The sequence below is a fragment of the Rutilus rutilus genome, assembly GCF_951802725.1.
Source record: "Rutilus rutilus genome assembly, chromosome: 3".
Taxonomy (NCBI): Eukaryota; Metazoa; Chordata; class Actinopteri; order Cypriniformes; family Leuciscidae; genus Rutilus; species Rutilus rutilus.
In genome coordinates, this window is record NC_140211.1 from 14,789,481 (window position 1) to 14,808,005 (window position 18,525).

Consider the following 18,525-nt stretch of genomic DNA (forward strand, 5'->3'; position numbering starts at 1 on the left):
AGCATTGTCATGACTCATTATCCCATGATGAAAGGTAATACGGTGAAACAACGTCACGATATCAACGTTGATTCAATTTGCAAAACCGAAGCATAATTCATCGGTTCAACAACGTCGACATACAATCTTTATTCACCCATATTGAAAGAAGAGACGGTGAAACAACGTCACGAAATCAACAATGAAACAACGTCACGTTTTCAACGTTGATTCGTTTTGCACAATCGAAACATAATCCAACATTGATTCGACCTTGGTCCCTTACGTTCACCGGTGAATCAACGTTGAAATGCCGGCTGTTTTTTATAAGTAAATATTCCAATCAATGATCCAGGCAGCGCCAGCGCGTTCTCGTCTCCCTCCTTCATTTTACAGTCGAATTGTGGCTAGAACGGCTCCAGGTTCAAAGGTCAATACGGAATGGATTAATCTGCGTTATTTTTTTTAACGCGTTATTTTGTCTCAGATTAATTAATCGAAATTAACGCGTTAATGTCACGGCCCTAATATATATATATATATATATTTTTTTTTTTTAACGCAACGCATCAGAAAAAAAAACAAGGTTAGGAAACAGTTCACAACGCCGCCGACTTGAGCTGCAAAGAAGCTCTGGCCACCCTGTCAAGGACTTTTGTCAAAAAGTACGGGGAAGCTTGTTGACGCTTGTTGACAATGACAACGCTTGTTGATAGTGAGCGCACTCTCTCTCTTCGGAGCCAGGTGAAAGTGTAAACAAGACTTCACCGTCTCCAAACTAAGCGCTGTCTTGCTCTCTCTCCCTCGCACATATTAATCAAAATAAATCGACACGGTGGTAAAAGGTCGGAAGACCAAAGTTTCATGTGGAGCATTTGGAGATTTTTATTTTTTTCCTGAATTACCGCTGGGTGCGAATTGTGCTAAATAAGTTGCCTTATCTTCTCTGAAAAGCGTTCCGGACATTCAGCTGACATAAAACAACACTTTAATTCAACGAAAAAAACCTATCCAGTGATGAAATGTTTTCTGTGTTGACAGAAGTCTTGGATGTCCATGTCCTAACTGCTGGGATAATCACACAACGCGCATGACACGTCCAATTCGCGAACTAATGAAGTTTGAACTGATTAATTTGTTGAATGGTTAAAACAACTGATCTTTCCAACAGTGAACTCAGGAGACGTCTGAATCGGTGTATAACTAATCAGTAACACTTTACAATAAGGTTCTATTTATTGCATAAATTACATAAAAAGTACAGTTTGCTTTCTCAAGCTTAAGCTTTAAAATAAATAAAACCACTTGTTTTTTTGAAAAGCATATGACTACATTTTTCCATACAGTGCTATGAAGAATCGATAGGAGAATCGTTAAAGAATCGGATCGATAATCAGAATCGTCAGTGGCATTGATATTGATCAAATCTTATCAATTCCCATCCCTATGTGAAGACAGTAAAATTATAATCAAACATTAAAGAACATGCATGTTTTTTAATAGTTTTTTTGAGAGATTAAAACATTTTGTTAACATGAGGTCTCGTGTCACTGTCAGTCTTTTTACATCAGTGCAAAACTAGGATAGCCTATGCAGATTAAGACCACTATTCATCAGCATGCATTGATTAATCCCATGGCATGTAGCAAAAAAAAAAAAAAGAAGGTGCGACCAAATCATATGCTGGTGCGACCAACTGAGAAAGTTGGTAGCACCAGTGCAACCAGTGGAAAAGTTAGTCTGGAGCCCTGACATCATATTTCCTTAAATCATCATTTCTGTTTTTTCAGTGGGCAAGTTTAGGACATATCTGAGATTTTGACTTCTGTGTTGATTTTTGTGAAATTAGTAGGCCTAATTTCGTACCAGTTCTGGTGTGTCTACTTAAATAAATATATTACCCTGCCCTGAAGGTGTCCTGTGGTATCTGGCACCAAGCTGTTAGCAGCAGATGCTTCAAGTCCTGTAGGTTGTGTGGTGGAGCCGACTTGTTGGTCCAGCACATGCCAAAGATGCTCAATTGTTATTGCGATCTGGTGGATTTGGAGGTCAGGGCAACACCTTATACTCTTGTTCCTAGGTCTGCATGATTATGACAAAAATCATAATTGTCGATTATTCCCTTGAAATTGTAATTGCGATTTATTAATTACGATTATCACAATATACATTGAATGATGGTTTGAATAGCTTTACCATTATTTGAAGCAACTGCATGCCATATTTTAATATACAAAATAAAAAACAAGCTGAAAACACTATAGCATTAGGCTAAGCCTCAAATGTCAACTATACATTGGTTTGGTTGTTTATTTAAATAAAAATAAAAAAGTAAAAAATAATAGGGGCTTTTGCCCTGGGTAGTTCTAGGAACTTAGTTGTAGGAACTAGCCACCAGGGTGAGAACTGAGAACTAATGTTCCCCTTTGGCCATTTTCCTGGTTGCATTCACACCTCCAGTAGGATCTCTGAAGTGACATAAGCCACGCTTGTTGTTGTGACTTTCATTTTGATGACATGACAGACATTTATTTTGATGGCGCTGAGAACGGCAGAGCCTGAGCACATAGTGCTCCCATTCTCCGTCTTCATTAGTTTACTATCTGTTTATCATTCCTGTCTAATATGTTATAAGATAGAGCTGTTATACAAAGTAGACAGTATATGAAAAAGTATTAGCATTTGCCATGTGGTTGATGCCCAGTGTCGCTAGCTGAGCAGAAATACATAATCATGTTTGGCTTTTTGATTTTGATTTTCTCCTTTGCATAAAGGTTGAGAGGTCCATCTATCACTGTTTTTCATGTTCGTAGATTTAGTTAGATTTTTAGATAGATTTAATTGACTTGTTCCTCATTAGTGGTTCAATGGATCACAAATCTCACGGTTCAGGTCATATTACGGATCAGCAAGAAAAAAATAACAAAGATAAATACAATATTAAAAAGTTACAAATAAAGTAAGGTCTATAACTGTAGCGCACATGGGTCAAAAAAAAAGAAAGTATTAAAAAAAAAAATGTTTTACTTGCCCTGCCAAAATGCACAAAACAGTTATTGTGTGTGTATATATATATATATATATATATATATATATATATATATATATATATATATATATATATATATATTAGGGCTTTGACTTTTGCCCCAAAATCATATTCGAAGTTCGTTTGTTTATTAATATTAATATTAATATTTATTAATAATATTTTGACCATTAAATCCCTTCAGTAAGACCCATATATCACGTTAATGGGCCTCATACGAACCGCAAACGAACCGTGTCAGCAAAACTGGCGCTCTGTTTTGACGGGCATATTAGGGGAGGCCTCGTGAAGGACTTAAAATGGAGCCGATTCTGGCCTGCCTCGCCCCCGATCCCTCCCCGATCCATTTTTTATTGAAATGTGTATATATACACATTTCAATAAACTTATATTAAGATAAACACACTTATTCCTCCTTCACTCTTTAGCATGTTAGTCTTTAAGACACGTTTTACACCTGCCCATATGACTGTTGTTTGGTACAGCTGCTAATTAGACAGATCACAGTAAAGCAGTTACTGCTTTGAAACACATTATCACTCTTTCTATTCTGAGCCTCCATTTCACAAGGTGGCATGCTGCTGTCTGTCAGTGCTAATTAGTGAGCGCTTTGCTAGCCGTCTTTTTTTTTTTTTTTTCAGGGGTTGGTTAGCCTGTGCTTTCTGTGGCTTTTCACCCTCATAGACGGAAGCCTTTTCATTTGACTTGACTCTAACAAACATCTGCAGCATTGAATATGTCTGTGACCTTAATTTAATTGTGTGTTTGTTTGTGAGAAAAAGTGCAGCGTGCTGGAGTGGGTGTCATCATTGTCTGGACTTGTTGCAATTTCCTTCCTTATTCAGATAGAGGAACACATTGTTCATTCCTTAGTAAACTGAATATTTGTCCATGAAGAGGAAATGAGAAATAGGGCTTAATTGTGTGTGTGTGTGTGTGTGTGTGTGTGTGTGTGTGTGTGTGTGTGTGTGTGTGTGTGTGTGTGTGTGTGTGTGTGTGTGTGTGTGTGTGTGGAACTGCTGTTAGACAAAACCTCTGTCTGCTTTTAATTTCACAAGTAGCAGTGAGTCATCATATCATCACCCAGGAAAAATATATTTACTTATATCTATCTATCTATCTATCTATCTATCTATCTATCTATCTATCTATCTATCTATCTATCTATCTATCTATCTATCTATCTATCTATCTGTAACAGTTCTTTATTTATTTTGATACTTTATTTTGAGAACCTGCAATTTAGTGAGTGAGCCATCTGATCCGATTCAGTCAGTAAGGACCCTGTGATTGATTCAGTAAACTCTTGCCAACAATTTCTCCTGATCACGTTGCTTATGACAATCTTGTCATTAGAAGCACTTTCTGAACAGTGTGAGCGTTTCATGTGGGTGTTTGAACAACCTCTGCTTGCAGTCACCAGTGCATTAAAGAGAGAGAGTTTTGCAAAGATCTCCTGACCTCACGCCTTCATCACTCGTTCACAGCGGTATGGTAAACAAACTGAAGTAGGTCAGTATTCTGACTCTGACAAGTGTGTGTTAGTGTAAATGTAGGCCACACTTCATACAACCACACTTGGTGCTTTGTGTTACCAATGAGGAAAAAGATGAATTTCTGAGCTACAGATAATTGGAACAGTAGGTGTGAAAAACTAAACATTTTCAAAATCAACTAGTAGGCAGTTTATCAACTTGTCATTCTTATAGAAGCTCTGTATAGTGAGACAGGTGATGAATTGGAGTGTAAGATCAAAATCAAAACTTTTTAGACATGATTTCAACGATTTTTGAGGTTTGACACAGATAAAAGAAATGCATTTTCTTGTTTTGTACATATCTGCATGGAAATTAAAAAACATCCCAAAAGTCAATGTGCAGAGCCATTCTCTACCTGTTTTACTTCCATAATCCGACATTCTGTACATCGTATCCACCATACACAGGTCTATTGAACAATAATTGCAGATTAAAAATCTTTGTAATCGTGTATAATTTTGGGGGGTTTCTGGTCATTTTTCAATCTAGGCTCACTGACCTACATGGCAAAAATGTTAACCTAATTCACGTCTTACTATGCAAGATATGTTAATCCTCTTAGTGATTATTAGTGCTGCTTAACTAGTCTGGATTGTTATGTTTAGCACCATTTGATGTGTCACACGCTAAAGGAAAAACTATTATCTCATATATATATAGGTTTTCCTTTAGCATGGCCATTCAGTGTTACATATAATGACATACTTTTAGCCTAGTTGTGTGTGTTTCTAAATAGTTTTCAACAAACAGTCCAGTGGACTATTTATATAATAAATGTCATACAGGGACATTGAGATTCTGGCTAATACAGAAATCAAACGTATAGAGTCAGTTCTGGCAGGTCACGCTAGTCAAGCTCGCATCAGCTGTCGCTCAGCTGATCTGTGTCTGCCTATATGACGCCTATCACAGCATTCCCATTTAAAGGGGACATATTATGCAAAATTCACTTTTAAAAGGTATTTTAACGCAGATGTTTGTCCACAGTGTGTACACAACCAGCCAATAATAGTAAAAAATCAACCCACTCCTTTTTTATAATCCCCATAAATCATAAACAGTCTCTCCAAACTAGTGGCCCCGCCCATGATTCATCTCTATAGACTCCTGGCACCTGAGTCACTGAGGACACCGAGGTTGAATTTCATTTATGAAGGAAATGTGCCGAAGAAAGTCGTTGAAGTGTTATATATTTGCGCAAATCATTTTACGCTGGATTGCTTCCCAAACGAGGGTCATGTTTAGGGGCGTGACAATATAACGTTGATGTCCCTACAATAACAGACCGGCGTGCATCTAATAAATTATTCATTCAAGAACGTTTACTGCAACAACAGAGCCGCAAACTTCACATACTTTTGAAAATCCAGCGTTTAGTTGATCCTGGTAAGTGCTCATTGTCACAGTTGTAAACACAACGGCTTTCTTCTTCCACGAGGGGTTTTGGCATCACAGCATTTGTTTCCAGGTGTTTCTTTTGTTTCTTTTATTGATTACCAATGAAAGAACGCAACACACACACCTCCCAGACATCCTGCAGAATTCAACCAATCAGATCGCGACTTCAAAACTCCTGAAGTGTTTCCAGAAAAGTGTGCCTTATGCATCAGACGTTGAGCCAACGGTCCATGGGCGTGACATCTGAGGCTGAGACTAGCACACACCACATGCCGTCGGGCCGTTTTTGAGCTGCGGTCGGCTTCGTGTTTTTTCCGCACCGTTGTCTCTAGTCGGACGCCATCAGGGTATTTTGGGCTGATTCAGCATGTTGAATATCGGCAAAAATCCAATATTGTGCTTCCCTAATATTGTGCACCACAAAAAATGTGTATACTATCATCTTATAACTGCTGGTTTGAACACACACACACAAAAATGTAACCAATGACGTCTGGTATCATTTCTATGATATGCAAAGATAGAGGCATCCGCCCTCCCCAGTTTGTGCACAGGAAAACATCATGTAATTTCAGCCTGCTTAAACTTCCTGTCCCTGATCTAATATCTCTCTCTCTTTCTCTCTCTTTCTCTCTCTTTTTCTAGTTATTAAGTGAAAAGATAAGCGGTGCAGAAGGGACAAAACTCGATGAAGACTTCATGGAAATGGAGCGGGTGAGAACTGCAGAAATGAGCCCCTTCTCCACACGTTACAAGCATATTTACTCTTAACATCTTTATTCTTTACTCTGTTTACTCTTTCTGCGTTTCCCACCTTTACAGAAAATAGAAGTCACCAACAAGTCTGTTTTTGAACTTATGACTAAAACCACAGAATACCTTCAACCAAACCCAGGTACGACTCAGAAATCAGACTTATTTACTGCAATTTCCATTGGATTGCATTAAGTCATTTACATTACTTCTGAAATGAGGAGGCTAGGCATGGTTTTTGAGTTAAAGACTTTTGAAACACCACTTATTTTACACCATCAACAAGTGTCCAATGCAATAATAACTTGTTCATACTATCATACTGTTTATTAAAACCAAGTCACATCAAAGTCTAAGCAGATTCACACTACTGTTCAAAAATCCAAAGTCTCTTGCTCACCAAGGCTGATGTAAACATATTTTACTGCATATATTACATTTATGAAATATTATTAGAATTTAAAAATGCGATTTTCTATTATAATATATTTTAAAATGTAATTTATTACTGGGATGCAAAGCTGAATTTGCAGCATCATTACCCAATTTCAGTGTCACATGATCCTTCAGCAAAATATTTTAATATCAAAAATGACTAAAATAGAACAGTAAAAATCAGTCATCAAATCGATGGCTGCAGACCTTCAGTTTAACCAAACTCAGATTTTTTGTGTATTTCGAATTAAATGTAATCTACAATGGTGAGTGGTTGAATTGTTAACTAATGTAATCCATCCATTTTCACCATTCTGACTGATTTGTAGACCTGATTGTCAAGTCAAGTCTCTTTTATTTTGTATATCACTTGCTTTATACAATACAGATGGTTTGAAAGCAGCTCATTTCTGCTATTCAGTCAGTTCAGTATTGATTCAGTTCCATTGTAAAGATCATCAATTATTAAAATAGTTCATTGCATCTATAAAGAAGTTCTGCAGAAAACAGTGATGTCATCGTCCGGTCTATTTCAGTTCTCATCCAATAATGTCAGACAGTGCAGTCAAATCAATAATATTGTTGAATATCGTTACATATTTTCTCATTAAAATTATGATCTCATTGAGAACACTTACAACTCACCTCCCTCTAAAACGTCATCACTGTTCCACAATATTAATTTATATTACAAAAAAGTGGTTTACACGGTTTTATCTCGTATTTGGAAATTGTATTGTTTCTGTTTTCTTTTTACATGCATCATTTTATTTATTTATTTTCTGAGTAGGCACTGATTCCCTCCTGCTACTAAATTACTGTAACTTAGTTCTCATGCTTAGCGTGCAGTGTTATGATTTATGGTTTGATCATGAGTATATGTCATAAATATCTGCACAGCATCAAGAGCCAAACTGGGAATGCTCAACACCGTGTCTAAAATCAGAGGGCAGGTAAAGACGACGGGTTATCCTCAAACCGAAGGCCTATTAGGAGACTGCATGCTGCGATATGGACGGGAACTGGGGGAGGAGTCCACTTTCGGTAACGTCTGCACATACCAACAGTCACGTACACACATGCACAGACATGAACCACAGGCCAACAGTTGCAGAAATCCAGCTGCAATGTGATGGAATGCTAGTCGATCTCTCTCTCTCTCTCTCTCTCTCTCTCTCTCTCTCTCTCTCTCTCTCTCTCTCTCTCTCTCTCTCTCTCTCTCTCTCTCTCTCTCTCTCTCTCTCTCTCTCTATCTATCTCTCTCCTTGAGTCACACAAACTTGCACATTGTGCGTTGTGAAACGTGTTTCCTGTAATAGGGCTGTCCTTCCTTATAACTTTTAAACACGAGTCTGACACCTTGTGGTGCTTTGTTGATGCCAGATACAAATGTGCAAATACCAATTATTTTACAATGACTTCCAATGTGGCTCATCCAGTCAGAATTAAGGCAGATCTATTTGTGTTATAAAATTGGTTTTAGTGTTGTATGGATTCTGCTACATTAATTTGAAGCATTTGCATCCATCCATCCATCAAGAAAACACTACTTATTCAAACAAACAGTTATTTATTTACACAAGGGGTGTAAGTCTTGTATATTATCCAGAGTTTTTTTTATTATTATTCATAAATTAAACCAAAGTTATCAAAGGAATCTAATAAACTGTAAGAGGTTCAACCAGGCGCTCAGGTAAAGTTATAAAGTCTGTGATAGGTGCTCTTGGGGTAGGGAAAAACAGGTCCCAGGCACTCAGTCAAATTTTCAATGAGGAGAAGGATCAAGTTAAAAAGCCTTTATTTAGTATGGCTTAAATCATTTTAAAAATACACAAGCCAACATGTTTCGACCAACAAGTGGTCTTCTTCAGGGCAAAGTAACACAGAGAATGAGAATAACACCACATTATAAATTAAGTACCACCCATAATCAGAGAAAATTCAATGAACCTAATAAGGCCTAATACAATCAATTAACCCAATAAGGCAATCAGGTCTACAGGATAGGGGAAACCAACATAATGAGCAACAAAGCAGGTGAAAATAACATGGGTTCTGTGTTATTTTCACCTGCTGTGTTGCTCATTATGTTGGTTTCCCCTATCCTGTAGATTGCCTTATTAGGTTAATTGAATTTTCTCTGATTATGGGTGGTACTTAATTTATAATGTGGTGTTATTCTCATTCTCTGTGTTACTTTGCCCTGAAGAAGACCACTTGTTGGACGAAACATGTTGGCTTGTGTATTTTTTAAATGATTTAAGCCATACTAAATAAAGGCTTTTTAACTTTATCCTTCTCCTCATTGAAAATTTGACTGAGTGCCTGGGACCTGTTTTTCGTTTCTTTGAATCTAATAAATGTCTATATTAATTTATATGATCCCTATCATATCATGTTTCATATAAACAACATGTATTCACATATTCTTGGTGAAGTCCAATACTAAATTCATAATGCCCATACGCAGATTCCACCAGTCCAATAAATCCAAACATATCAAATAGAGACAACAATTCCAAACATATCGAATAAGCACAAAAAATAATCGTTTACAAATTCACAACTCCCTCAGTGTGTTGAAAATACTTTTAGGAACGGCCATTTAGCTTGAGTAGTGTTCAAAGCTTGAATTGTATCCAGTTCAAAATAAAGGAAACACACCCCTAAATATAAATCAATGAAAAACAATTAGCACTAAGTAACTATCGAATTTACAATCATAAGAATGAACAACAGCAAAAAGAGGGTTGCACTTGCACTTTCCCTAACTGGTTTATCTTCAGTCTCCATTTCAATCAGGTTAGATGCACAATTAATGAGTGGTGTTAATCACATGAAGGTCACATGAAGGTTTATATGTGTATATATAGTAATTATATATATTTCCAAAAACTTGCTTGTGATACCTATTTTTAAATCGCAGTTAAATCCTTAAATATTTTTTATCTTTTTTATGGAAGTAAATCATTGCTTCAGTGGGTCTACATCATCTTCTCAGGGGCTGCGCTGGTGGACATTGGTGAAGCCATGAAACAGATGGCCGATATTAAAGACGCCCTCGATATCAACGTGAAACAGAACTTCATTGACCCACTTCAGACTCTACAAGACAAAGACCTCAAAGAGATTGTGGTACGACATCATTTCGCTGTTTATTATCATTTAATTATAAAGAATTATTAAAAGTGCACTTGGATTTTGCATTTGAAATGAGGTTTGAAAAGATGTAAACTCACATGAGATGAAGAATCCAGGCATATCAGTGGCCTAGAAAAAGCTGCTTGCTTGGAGCACGTCACCCCCTCATGGTGGCCGTTATGTTGGCCAAGCAAATACTCTCATTTTATTTCCCTTTTTTTCCCATTTTATTAGTAGACACTGTCATTTACAGAATGAAGTTCGTCTTTATGGTTTAACATCAAGCAGTTTGTGCATTTGCAGTTTTTGTTTAAGTTTAGTGAAATACAGCTATATTGACTAGGCCGATTAATTGATCAGTGTTTGATCATTTTGAGATAATTATTATTTTGCCTATTATTTAATGAAAGCATGTTGTGTGATTTTTCCCTGATAGCATCATTTGAAGAAACTGGAGGGACGACGGCTAGACTTTGACTATAAGAAGAAACGCCAGGGCAAGATTCCTGATGAGGAGATCAAACAGGCTGTGGAGAAGTTTGAGGAATCCAAAGACCTTGCTGAGAGGAGCATGTTTAACTTTTTGGAGAATGATGTAAGGGAAAAATTACTGTTGAGGACATTTTATTTTGATAACACTTACAGTGAGGTTTTTACATTAATGTATTAACTAACATGAACCAACAGTAGCCTGTAGTCAATAATTTGAACCCATAAAGCTCATCTTTGATCACCAAAATTACATATTTCAAAGTTTTTTCCTTGAAAAAAATTTTCTTCATGCCTTAAAATAGCTTGTAACTACACCCTTTAGTATAGTATATGCGGTTCTATGAATATGCAAATAAGCCCCACTTCCACTCACTCACACCAGCTCAGGGATCCGCTCGTTGACGATCACATGTTGACGTGATTGGTTACAAGGTAGTTTGTGATGTCAGAAACACCAGTGACTTCAAACAACGATTATGAAACTGTTTTTGGTTCACTGCAGTTTTAAGGAGAAAATACTCAGCAATGGTGCTGACTTATGATTTTGCACATGGTTCATCTTAAAGCATATTAAAAACACCACATAGACATATAAACAACATTAAAAGCTTGATTTTCACCACAGGGAGACTTTAAATTTCTGTTCTGGGGTTAACCTCTGTAAACGTCATGTCTTTCACTCGCCTGTAGGTGGAGCAAGTGAGTCAGTTATCAGCTCTGATTGAGGCAGCTCTGGATTACCATCGACAGTCCTTGGAGATCCTGGAGGAACTCAACAGCAAAATACAGAACAGGTATGTCTTCAACTGCACATGCTGGCAGTGGCAATTCAATAGATGGAGCTGAAAGTCAGCTATATTCCCAGTTAATATTACATGTATCTAGTATGACAGTAACAGTATGTGCTGTTGGTCAATTTTCATTGGTCAGCAAGGAAAACACATTTTGTGAGAAAACAGAAAAAGATTAATCTCTTTATTTTATTTTCTTGTAGCCTGTTTTGTTCCACTATTCAGACTTGTTGGTGATTTTGATTTCATTTGCTTTAAAAAAAAATTGTGATGTTATCAAAGTGTTAAAAATAAAAAGGTTTCTTGCTAATATACAATTGAGTTTATGCACACATATTGGCATCTGCTCTCGCAGGATATCTACCGCAAGCAGTCGGCCCAAAAAAGAGTTCAAGCCAAAGTCGATCGTGTCCAGTTTGGAGACCGTCGAGAACACACAGCACAATGGACTTTCCCACACATCATCTGTCAAAACCACAGGTATCAACGAGAAAACATCTTGACAGCTTCTTATGTGCTTCAATCTAAGCAAGAAAAGTACAGAATATTTATTTTATATGTTGTATTTTATCATAACATTTATTTTTGTAAAATATTTTTTAAATCCTAAAACATTCACGTATTGTCTAGGTTTAAATAATACATTTACATTTTTAAATGTGGTATAATTTTGGATAATGTTAATAAAATAAGCAAAGTACAGTACTTATGGTTTGTGTAGATATATATTAGTGATACATTTATTTATCATAGTTCATGGTTAGTAGCATATTATATTATATTATATTATATTATATTATATTATATTATATTATATTATATTATATTATATTATATTATATTATATACTTGCTTTACCAGCCAATGGAAAAATCACATATTCTGCATTAATGGTCTTAATAGAATTACAGTGTTATACAGTCCATTTTTTGGTTTTGTATTCACCTGTTCACCTGTTTCATTTTGTGATTTGTTTTATTTAATTTTTATTCTGGCTGTCGTTATTTCTTAGTAATTTAAAATCAAGTCACAATGATTGGCTTTCATTGTGTGTTGCTCACATATATCACCACCATCATGTTGTCTTACATAATTCCTTCATATTCTTTTCAGATATCCAGGTCATCCACTCTGTAAATGGAAAAAGTAGGTGGTAATGTTTATCATAGAAATGTTTTATTAGTAGAACTATTATATTTCAAGTTGCATCATGATGATGCATGTAATCAGACTTGAAGAGACTTCAAAACTAGAAGTATTGGGACGATTTAAAACTTAAAAGGGATCGAAACATAAAGGGGTGGTAAAAGTAAGCAAAGTAAAACAATCAGAATTAAAACCAGACAACTTTAAAATTTCCATACATAATTCATAGACCACATGGTTGTTTTTTGTGGTCATGTTCATCAACTGTGTTTGTGTGTATGTGTCTGTCTCTCATGTTTGATCTCATGTGTTTTTGCTCTCAGTTGATCAGTTCACACACACATCACCCACAGTACCCAATGTATCATGGCCTGAAAGCCCCAATGGTAATTGCAAACGTGAGTATTGTCCTGTAGGATCATGCCTAGACACTGAATGTGAGGTTGTGAGGTTTTTGGCAATACCCCGCCCTATAAAAAGCAGGAGATGTGTAGTATTTTGTCAGTAATGGCTATATGAATTCTGCAGAATATGTGGAGCTTTTGTTGGATAACTGCAGTCACAGATTTCATGTGAACCTACTCATCTCATCTACCCACACATCAACTCTTTCTGGCTGTTTGGAAGCAGCCCATTGGTGTTAAATATTTCATTTTAAACCCAATTTTCTCATCCTCTTGTGATTCAAGACTTAAATGACTTGAAAGAATTTTTTAACAACATTTCTTTCAAGTGACCAAAAAAACATTACGAAAACAGTCGATGCATCTTGTTCACTATTTATAAGTTAATGAACTATATTTGTGCATTATTATGCATTTTTGTGCATTATAATTTCATTATATTTGATAGCTTTTTATGAAGAATAGACTGAATACGAATGAACATTAAATGTAATGAGAACTTAACCTTTGATCTCTCACACAAAGCTATAATATGACTTAGAATATAACACATAAATACAACACATGAGACTTTTATGGTGCTTTTTTGAAGTTTGACAGGTTATTGTTGTAAACTGAATCTATGAAAACCATTTTCATTACTTGAAATAAAATAAACAACATAGGGTTAGTTCACCCAAAAATGACATTTTTGTTATTAATTACTCATACAATTACTTTTCATCTTCAGTAGACATATGAAGATCTTTTTGATGAAATCTGATGCAAATCTGATGCAATTACTACCTTTCTAGGGCTTGAAAGTGGTAGTTAGTCTATGCAGCTACCATTTTCAAGCCCTAGAAAGGTAGTAAACCGAGAAAATGAGGGACAGAAAGCTCTCAGATTTCATCAAAAAGATCTTCATTTGTGTTTCGAAGATGAACGAAAGTCTTACGGGTTTGGAACTACGTGAGGGCGAGTAATTAATGACAGAAGTTTCATTTTCGGGGTGGACGAAAAAGGTGGACCTTTAAAGGTGCAGTATGTAATATTGATAGCTAGTGGTTGAAATGGGTACTGCAGTCCAAATAACCAAATAACTGGCGGTAGTATTGTTTTCCAGAGAAACAAGTATTTGAACGTAGCATGTTTCCTAAATCTCTGCAAACATATTTTGGTATTTTTATGCTTTTTGTACAGTCAAAAAATTACACGCAGCACCTTTAACTGAAATACATTTTAAAAAAATAAACATTTTATTTCAGCAACATTTCTCATTTTCACTTAATGTTGAAGTACTAAAATAACTAAAACTAAATTAACTAAAATGAAAAATAAAACCTAATAAAAAGCATATAGACGTTAAAAAATATAAAAGGACTGCAAAATTACTGAAAATATAAGAATAAAATATCATTAAAAATATTTACAAAATCTATAACAGCATATCAATGGTACAAAAAAAAAAAAACACTGGTTTGACAGCAATGGTCACTATGAACGTTGTAGGATGAACATAAAAGTATTCCAATGGAAAATGAACAGCATATGGGTTTGGAACAACATGAATAATAAGTAAATAATGACAATATTTTATTTTATGGGTGAACTAATCTTTTAACAAATGTTGAAATCTGTGACATGGTTGTATTTTCCTCATTACAGAGATAGAATCACACATGGACCAGCCCTGTTGTCGATCGCTCTACGACTTTGATCCGGAGAACGAGGGTGAGCTGGGTTTCAAAGAGGGCGACATCATCATCCTCACCAATCAGATTGATGAGAACTGGTATGAAGGCATGATTAATGGTGAATCGGGCTTCTTCCCCATAAACTACGTAGAGGTCCTAGTGCCCCTGCCTCAATGAGCCGAGCCAACAACCTGTGGTCACTGACCACACAGCCAAACTAGACTGTCTCAACCGTCCACGCACCCAACATCCTCTGCTGCATTCTCACCAATGAAAGCCTTGCTTTTTACCACAGACAATTTTGAAGCTTTCACATTTCAGTATTTAACTTACTACGTTTTCATGGTGCAACATCTAGATTTTTACACTGCGAAAACATTTTAATCAGTATTTATTGGATAAAAAACAGAACTATACGTCATCTTAGGACCTGTTTTCACCTGGTATTAAGATGCGTTTGGTTGATCGGATCACAAGTAGACAAAGGAGACACGTTCCCGTTTACACCTGCTGTTTTAATCTGTCTCTTTTGTCCACTTTCAACCACTTCTGTCCTGATATCTTTGAGGGGAAGGTCTATGGGCGGGTAAATGAATGGCCTTTTTTTTTTTTTTTCAGATCTTTCGATCTAATGGGCGAAATAACATATGACCTCGAAAAGGAGATAAACGGAAAACACACGGAGAGCAGCAGCTTTCGTTTCTGCTCTGATAGCCGCTTCTTAATACCAGATGTAAACAGGGCTTTACATATCATGCAGTTTAGAAAGAGCATGATGCAGGGCACCAACTGACCATGTGATGAAGCCGATTAGAATGCCACTAAAATTCAAGATATAAGGCAAAAAAAAAGCCCCTCCATGGGTTTTTGTCTTGAATTGATATACCAAAATTGATGTGCAATTAATTTGCGAGTAATTCGATTAATTAATTGGCACATCATGTAATTAATTAGATAAAAATTGTAATAGCTTAACAGCCCATAGATGCATATATACATATATATATGCTTGTAAATCTTTTATTACACAATTTTGTTTCTCACGATTTAGATTTTAGGAAATTGGTAATTGGAAAACGATTACAATTATTGGAAATACTGAATTTTTTGCAGTGTAATTTCAATGCACATGTTTTATTTCAGCTTCAACGCAGCATTCACCTTGTTCATTTGGAAATGTGTTGCATCCAATGGGGGTGGATTTGTATTTTGCTGTCTCCGTATGTTTTTTGTTTTTTTTGGCTCTGATATGGGGTTTACCTGCCTGCGGTGGTCTTATGTGTTTTTTGAAACACAATTTTTCTAAAAACTGTGACTATCTTGACTGCTACTCTTATGAATGTCTTACTCTTACTCTCTTCCTGTCTCCGTTTACAGACTTATTGTGATCTTAGGTATCATAGTAAGCATCGCAGGTGTTTTAATGGGTTTTGCTCTCTCGCGCCTTCCAGTGCTTTTTTTGAACGGTGGCTGTATTGCACTAAAGCTTTAGAATAACACACCCATTGATGTGCACATTTTATTTTTTGTGTTGTGTTTTTTTGGTTTTAGGACATTGCACTTTCTACTGTATCTCTTTCTGCCATGCCGATAAATACAAAATTTTATCAGTCTTATCTAATGGAGTGCTAAAAAATCTATATATATATATATATAAGATATATTGATATGGATCATAACTTTGTACTGTATGTAACAAGAACTTTTTGCTCACCTATGTGGTTTGTTTGACCTATGTCGTACTCTGAATGACATTTTAAAATTTGCAGATGTTAATCAAACATTCTCGCCCTAGTTAAACCGTCCTGTGCTTATAAACTAAATTGGACATCTTTCGAATTCAGACCAGTTTTGCTTGAAATTACAAAATTTGTCTCCGTGTTTGTCCACCAAAATTAGACTGTATTCTATGAATGTCAAACATTATTTTTGTTACTCTGAACAGTATGTTTCTTGTGCATGAAATGGAGCTTTGAATGACTGTTTTTGTTTCTGTATTGGCCAGATAACTGCCATCAACTGTCACAAATGTTGTAATCATCTCAGACCAATAACTTTTTGACTTGTCATTCCCTATTGTATCTTTTTCTGGCCAAATTAAGCAGTCAGAGAGCAAAAAGGGGAAAAAAAAAGAAAAAGTCGAAGAAACAAAATTATGCTGAAAGCTGCAATGTGGAATTTCTGTGCCACAGCACAAAACCTGAGTTGCCAAAAGTACTATATTTTTGCATAAAAAAAAAAAAACTTGTCAATGATCATTTCATGACCAGTTACAAGGCCAAGTTTAATTCTTAGGGTTACAGGTTGCAATCCCGAACCCTCAAAATCATCCAATCGATGCTTCCCTTAGCAAATACCACTAAATATTTTCAAATAGGCCTGGATAATAAATATTTCCTGATTCGATTCAAATCACATTCTCAAGCTCTTGATTTGATTTAATCTGATTCTAGTTCATTTGGATATTTTTCAATTATACGATACATGAGAAAGAAATTCTCTCTAATTGCTATAGATGCCGTGAACATTCCAACTTGTTATATTACGAAATTATTATTTCTATTTTTTAAACAGCAGGCCCAATGTCGTTTTAATGATTCATCAAAAGGACCAGCTAAAAAAGTCATTTTGTTCATATACTGGTTTACTTTATGCAGGTTTTTTTTTTTTTTTTTTTTTTTTTTTAGCCCACAGAGATAACTTAATTGAAAGATTTTTTTACCATTATTTCACCATATTCACCATGTTTTATCTCATCACATTCAATTCATACTGCAAGTTATCAGGAAAATATCACTTCTTTTGCTGCAGATTTAGCAGCGGGGACGCACAGTTACTGAAAAGCGGTGCCGCAAACATTGACACAAAAAAAAGGATCGATCTTGGAATTTAAAAAATGTATATAGATACTGTTTAAATATTTTTACTTGTCCCATGTTTCAGAAATTCTTATCAAACACCTATCTTCCATTGTTTGGAAAAACGTGTTCAAATCGACCAAAAGTTCATTTTACAGACCACTTAAACCAAACTGAGCACTATTTTGAAAGTGCCACAGTGTTTACAATCCTCAGGAAGTCAACCTACTTACACGACCGTTCAAAAGTTTGGGGACGGTACTTTAAAAAAATTAAAATAATTATATTTTTATTCAGCAAGGATCATTAAATTGCTCAGAAAGACGGTAAAGACATTTATAATGTTGCAAAATATTTATATTTTTTTAAATAAATTCTTTTGAACTTTCTATTGATCAAAGAATCATGAAAAAAAACGTCCTCAAAATTAGTAATTAGCACAACTGCAACATTGATAATAATAAGAAAATATTATTGAGCAGCAAATCGGCATATTAGATTGATTTCTGAAGGACCATGTGACACTGTAGTAATAATGCTGAAAATTCAGTTTTACCATCACAGGAATAAATTACATTTTAAAATATATTCAAATAGGAAACAGCTATTTTAAATTGTAGTCATATTTTTAAAAATTATGGTTTGTGTATTTCTCATTAAAAAAAATGCAGCCTTTGTGAGCAGAAGAGACTTCTTTCATTAAAAAATCATTAAAAGAAACGACCCAAACTTTTGAACGGTAGTATATAATTGTCTCAGCACAAAAATACAGAAATAGACCCTGCACAAAAACTACCTGACTACTTTCTGAAGATGATTGAATCAAAGGAAGATGTGGCACCCTAATCATCCCGATCTCAAACTT

At 35.5% G+C, this 18,525-nt stretch overlaps 1 protein-coding gene across 2 annotated transcripts in view; it reads left to right on the plus strand.

Annotated features, from left to right (window-relative positions):
• sh3gl3a (SH3-domain GRB2-like 3a) overlaps nucleotides 1-16,316 on the plus strand; it is a 37,791-nt gene extending 21,475 nt beyond the window's left edge. Inside the window, exons 2-11 of one of the 2 annotated variants that reach the window (XM_084405740.1) lie at nucleotides 6,610-6,678; nucleotides 6,787-6,859; nucleotides 8,053-8,196; nucleotides 10,154-10,287; nucleotides 10,730-10,888; nucleotides 11,476-11,579; nucleotides 11,932-12,056; nucleotides 12,690-12,722; nucleotides 13,046-13,120; nucleotides 14,774-16,316. In XM_084405740.1, coding sequence (XP_084261866.1) covers nucleotides 6,610-6,678; nucleotides 6,787-6,859; nucleotides 8,053-8,196; nucleotides 10,154-10,287; nucleotides 10,730-10,888; nucleotides 11,476-11,579; nucleotides 11,932-12,056; nucleotides 12,690-12,722; nucleotides 13,046-13,120; nucleotides 14,774-14,979 — 1,122 coding nt within the window. In that variant the 3' untranslated portion in view covers nucleotides 14,980-16,316. The remainder of the gene's footprint in view (nucleotides 1-6,609; nucleotides 6,679-6,786; nucleotides 6,860-8,052; nucleotides 8,197-10,153; nucleotides 10,288-10,729; nucleotides 10,889-11,475; nucleotides 11,580-11,931; nucleotides 12,057-12,689; nucleotides 12,723-13,045; nucleotides 13,121-14,773) is intronic. The other variant, XM_084405741.1, reaches the window with a different exon arrangement.
• Nucleotides 16,317-18,525: the final 2,209 nt, after the last annotated feature.